The following is a 6,000-nucleotide window of genomic DNA, read 5'->3' as shown; positions in this document are numbered from 1 at the left end:
ATCTTGCATTGACTAATACAAATTAAGTCTCTCCAATAACAGAAATAGAATTTTTTTTTTTTTTTCGATAATGAAACAAAACCCTGTCTCATTTCTAATAACCAATATGTTTGGTCATGACAACTCTTACAAAAATAAAGCTAACTATAAAATAGTCTCATATGTTGTATATCTCAGCGAGGTGGAACCCCAACGTAGAAATATTTTCTCACTATATAATTACCAATCATAATATATGTGGATGGTGTGTACATGACCCAAGCAATCAAAGATTGATCTACCAGTGTATTAGATGATCCTGGGTAATGGGATAGACCCACCATTTACCAGCAATCACCTTGGCACAAGGTATTGGAGTGACACTCATTCGCCATTTTAATTCTGCACATTTGTTTTACCCAAGAAGTGGGTACACACAAATATATTTTTGGTGCACATTGTCAATTAAAGTCCTCACGTCCATTGTCCAATTTTAAAATACCCCATTATTTTTGAAACACACAACATTCAACACAAATTTGCCATTGCGTGGATCCAGTAGATGGCTGCAAACAAAAGCACTGGATTGTGAGCTCAAAAGGAAATGAAGGTACCTGGGAGCAATGTTCCCTCTAATTTTTCTATTCTAATTATTTTTTTATATCGGGAAAAACTGCATAGCTTCTGTCGTTAGGCAACCATTGACAGGGGTACAGCATAACACCTATCACTATATACTGAAGCACACATTGACAGTGTTGCAGCATAACTGCTATCATTATATACTGAGGCAAATGTTGACAGTGGTGCAGCATAACTGCTATTATATACTGAGGCACTCATTGACGGTGGTACAGCATAACTGCTATCATTATATACTGAGGCAAACATTAATGGTGGGGCAGCATAACACCTATCACTATATACTGAGGCACGCACTAACGGTGGTACAGCATAACACCTATCACTATATACTGAGGCACAGCACAACACCTATCACTATACATTGAGCCAGACATTGCCAATAATGTAGCATAACCCCTTTCACTATATACTAAGCCAGGGGTTCTCAAACTGCGGCCCTCCAGCTGCTGCAGGACTACATCTCCCATAATGCTCCTTCAGCTAAGGGGCTGGCTGAGGAGTATGGGAGATGTAGTCCTGCAGCAGCTGGAGGGCCGCAGTTTGAGAACCCCTGTACTAAGCCAAACATTGATGTGGTGTAGGCTTACCGCTTCAGTGTCTGGCTTCAATATATAGGGATGTACCGAAATGAAAATTCTGGACCGAAAACTCAGCATTCATGTTATATATATATAATTGCTAACATCCTTCACACTCATATCATGCCCAGGCAGCCATTACATGCTGGAACCTGGGCATCATATTAATGTGATTACAGCCTCCCTATGCCATGCTATCCCCCCCACTTACACATCCATGCTATCACACACACACTCATTCACAAACATTCACCATAAACTACAGCATAACACCCATCACTCTCACACACTTACTAATGCACTCTCACTTAATGTTTTGCTACCTTTCCTCTGTTAGTTACTTCTCCTCCTCCTCTTCGTTCTTCCTCTTGCCTCTTCTTCTTCTGTGTCCTGTCCTTCCGGTGCAGTGAAGGCGGTGGGCGTGGCTTCAGTGCTGTGCGCCGGGATATGTCATCAAATCCCGACGCACAGCATCAGTGAAGGGAGCAGGATCGGAGGTCTGTATTAACAGACCTCCCGCTCCCTTGATTGATTTTAAGACGGTTGGAGGGAGATCCTTGATCTCCCCAACCGAGCTTGCTCCTCCAGCGGCAGACATTACTGTCCATCTCTGGAGGAGTGCCAGCGTCACCCTGGACGGACTGCCCGCCCCCCCAGCTCCCCGTTAGGTACTGTGCGCACAATTTTACGACGTGTGCGCTCTCTCAAAAAGTTATGTGCGCGTGCACAAGCGCACAGCTTAGAGGGAACACTGCCTGGGAGGACTCTTGGGCAGTCTGTGCGTGTGAGAGAGTCAGAGACAAAACTAAGGAGTTCCCAGGTATGTCCATATTTCTACCCCATCCGAACACTTGCGGATTCTATCCTCAAGTGTATTTGTCTCTCTTTCTACCTCTCTTACCCACAGCATTCCATCACCCACTGCCACTGAATGTTCCCTTTTTCTCTCCACACATGGTTACCTTGTACATGTTAACATTAAAGCAGACTAAATGTAATTATAACATGTTAATTGTATATTTTTCATATTTACTTCTAGGAAGTGTTTTTTATTGTGAAGTTAATATTTTCAAATTAATGCGGTTTTTTTGTTTAGTACACTTTAAAACTGATTTTACCCTCATACAAGGGTGGAAAGTACAATTTCTTTGCAATAAGAATTAAAACATAAGATTTTCCTTCAAATTGCAATCAAAATTTAAAAAGCATACAAATTATTGATATACAAGCAGCATTCAAATATCCCAGTTCCCCTAAATGAATCCAGCAAAGCAGAAATACAATGTCTCACTGCCATTTGTTACCGTTTATTGCTAACAAAACACAATCTTTATAAAATTAAATATTAGGGTTAAATAATTTAAAATGAACGTGACATACAATCAAATCTTTGTTAACAGAAAAAAATACCAATATACAAAGAATTAGCTTTCAAACATCAAACACCATAATAAAGTTAAACACTTTACTAGCGTTTTTTTTTATTTTTTATTGCACATCTACTATGCAGTGCTATCAACTGTGGAGCCAGCCTGCCGCCAAACCATTAGATTACATGTACTGAACATCTTAAAAAATTAAAAACACTATTTATATCCTCAGGCACCGTTTCCTCCTGGAAATAAATAACCTTTTAATACTATTGCAACAAACTGGTGTTGACTACATTATTCGCTAATGGCACAAAACAAGTCTGTGTCTAAGAATAATATATAATAATTCTTATTGCTATAACAATGAAAATTAACTATTGTACATACAAAAAAATAGAGCACCATTTAATGTGAGATTAGATAAGTGTACATATCTTTTCTTACACTGTACTTACATCATATTTTCATTTACCATCTTCACAGGGGAAACCATTAACTCAAGTATACCCTTTAAACGAGAGACGTAAGCAAAAAAAGCTGTACGTCTGAAGCTGCTGGAGACAGCATGTTCTACATTCAAATTGTAAGCTGACTAGTATCCACTGCTCTATGAAAACCGAGGGAATATTCACCAAAAGTCATAGGAAAAACATTGTTATTATTATTATTATTATTAGTGAATACTGACACAATGAAAACTGGCTCAGAAACAAATATTTCTTTTTATATATGTATTTAAGTTAAAATATTGCACTTTAACCCTATGAGTGGCAAAGTGGTAATACAGTTTCATGCATTGGTCCCCTCTGCAATCAACCCAGGGGTTAAAACTTTCCTACTTTCAAGAGAATTTGTTACCAAAAATGTATTAAGCTTTCTTGTCCACTGAATTGAAAAACCACTCTGTGAATTTCTGCAGTTGTGCCGAAGCCGTGTGCGATTCTTCTTGAAGCCTTATATTATGCTGACGTAAGTGATGGACCTCAGCCTGGAGCATGGCCTTATCTTCTTTTTCCTTAAGAGGGCAGGAAAAAAGATTAAATTATTACATTAGGAGGCATGAGAAAATGTATTTAAACTGATGTGGCCTGAAAACTGAAATTTATATCACCTGGTAAAGGAAATACTGCAACCATTTGAATCAAAGTCCAGAAATAGTAATACTATTCTTTGGACCTTCGAAAAGCAATATATTGGATATTTTCAAATTACAAAAATAACTGGCCGCTATTTTCTACACTTAAAAACAGTTCTCGAACTTATCTTCCATTTCTGCAACAAAAATATCCTTAAAATCCAGAGCATCCTTCACTTCTCATATTTGCTCTCTGGTAATCGGAAGAAAAAAGGAGGGAAGGCTAAATTTAGACTAGCCTGTTGAATTTGGAACAGTTAATGGCCATTTTATTTAAAAAAATCACCTAGTACCAATTTTACTTCTTCATTTTGCATATAAGACACCACTGACCCCAAAAAACATGCATAATATTAAGTTTTTCCTTATATTTAAAAATCGTTGCCTCTTAGAATTCTTGAAACTAGATTATCTACCTCAGTGTGTCTTATAGGAGATAAAGACCTGATCAGATGACCCAACTACCCTTCTGGTTCTCCTCTATTTGTATTGAGGGAACATGTTGGTACTATTGACCTACGTTATATCTGGTAACATTATATGTAATAGCATAAAACTTGCCATATGTTCAATGTAATAATTGGCATGTACCGAGTCACAAAATCAGTGCATATCGCCTCTAGTAAAAGGTAATTAACACATAAAAACATCTCCATATTTTGTGTATATATATATATATATATATATATAAAATAAATCTGTTTTTGTTTTTCTGGTTTTGTTCAATCCTTAATTACACACCACCCAACATTTCAAGGGGCTCAAAATGGGACACATTCATGGGGGGGGGGCATGATTATGTGCAGAATCATGTATTTACCTTATTCCCTCGCAATGCATTGAATCAGTATCTCCATAATCACCATAGCAAAAGCGGAACAGCTCGGCAGGACATTGCTCAGGAATTGGCATGTAATGTTTACCATGTTTGCCAACGAAATATATTTTAAGTCTATAATAGTCTATAATGATGTTTGTATATTTCTATTCAGATTATGGATATAATTAGTAAAGGAATAAAATAAATATGTTGGTAAAAGATGAAAATCATTTGCACTTTTTTTTTTAACCTAGCCTAGACCACATGAAAATAAAGAACAATTCCCATACTTACTTTAAGCAGGTCTGTTTGTAGCTGTCTGAGAATCACTTCAAGTTGGTTTACTTTCCCAGTCAGCGTTGAAGGGGGGTTCTCTCTGTACGGAATTACATTTAAAAAAAATTATTTAACATAATTAAAAATCATGAGAAAGCAAAACGAAACATATTTGTTTGTCCATTATGATGTTCTTCTTAATGATGACAAATTAGTTGCCTTTGCCGTGCATGGAACCCTGTATACGTGAGATTGCATGTCAATATTATACCGTGGCAGTGAACATTGTGATTCTGAGATCAACCACTCAAAAAAAAAAGATCAAACATTAGAAGAAAGCCGTGTGCAGATGACCAGTCTATTACAGCACCAGCAACTATAACCAAACTATTATCACTATTTTTTTTTGTCCTATTCCCCGTTGGTCTAGCGTTAACCCCTTAATGACAAAGCCCGTACATGTACGGGCTCAAAATGCATTGTTTTCAATGGGTTTAGGGAGCGCCCATTGTCCTTAAGGGGTTAATAAACACGGACAACTGTATATACTGTATATAAAAATATGCATCCGTCCAAGCTATGGGCAAAACCTACTGGGAAATGCAGTGGTACCTTATACTAATGGAGATGAATAAAGATGTTGCTAAATACAGTTTTTCACAGAACAGTTGCTAAAGCCCCAGGGTGTTTTTTTTTTGCATGTATTCACAACACAAATTTATTTTTCTGCTAGAAATGTGATGACTCGTTAACAACCTGGTTATGGCACGGCAACGAAATAAGCTTTGCAGGCATTCATTCCAAAACACAAAAGGTTTATCACAGCTCAGTGCTTGTGTCACTAATGAGATATTAACCTGCAAGACCCGTCAAGACGGACAAAAGTTAATAGGTTATCCGCCACGCAAAATGCAATAATTAAACTGTGACTTTACTTCTGTTACGCAACCCCCCAGAATCAGGAGAGCAACAGTTTTCAGATTCTATAAGGATTGTCGGCCGTGTATCTTTTGCAAAATATTTGTGAAGCCAGTGAAACAAAGTACAAGTCATGTTATAAGTGAAATAATAATCTTTTGGATTCAAAACACAGGTGATTCCAGTTAAAGTGATAATTGATCCTATCTTGCAGGTAACAGGAGTAGAAGAAGAATGATGGTTTAAGATAGAAAAAAAACAAAGTATACGTGGGGA

The 6,000-nt window shown here is 37.4% G+C and overlaps 1 protein-coding gene across 6 annotated transcripts in view; it reads right to left on the bottom strand.

Annotated features, from left to right (window-relative positions):
* Positions 1-2,480: 2,480 nt before the first annotated feature.
* SIPA1L2 (signal induced proliferation associated 1 like 2) overlaps positions 2,481-6,000 on the bottom strand; it is a 99,673-nt gene continuing 96,153 nt past the window's right edge. For all 6 annotated transcript variants that reach the window (XM_053458484.1, XM_053458485.1, XM_053458483.1 and 3 more), the window contains 2 exons: positions 4,825-4,906; positions 2,481-3,590 (listed from right to left, as the gene is read on the bottom strand). In XM_053458484.1, the coding sequence (XP_053314459.1) occupies positions 3,444-3,590; positions 4,825-4,906 (229 nt within the window). In that variant the 3' untranslated portion in view covers positions 2,481-3,443. The remainder of the gene's footprint in view (positions 3,591-4,824; positions 4,907-6,000) is intronic.

This window comes from Spea bombifrons, chromosome 3, assembly GCF_027358695.1.
Source record: "Spea bombifrons isolate aSpeBom1 chromosome 3, aSpeBom1.2.pri, whole genome shotgun sequence".
Taxonomy (NCBI): domain Eukaryota; kingdom Metazoa; phylum Chordata; class Amphibia; order Anura; family Pelobatidae; genus Spea; species Spea bombifrons.
The sequence above is the reverse complement of the archived record's forward strand: the minus strand, read 5'-3'. Positions and strand labels throughout refer to the sequence as shown.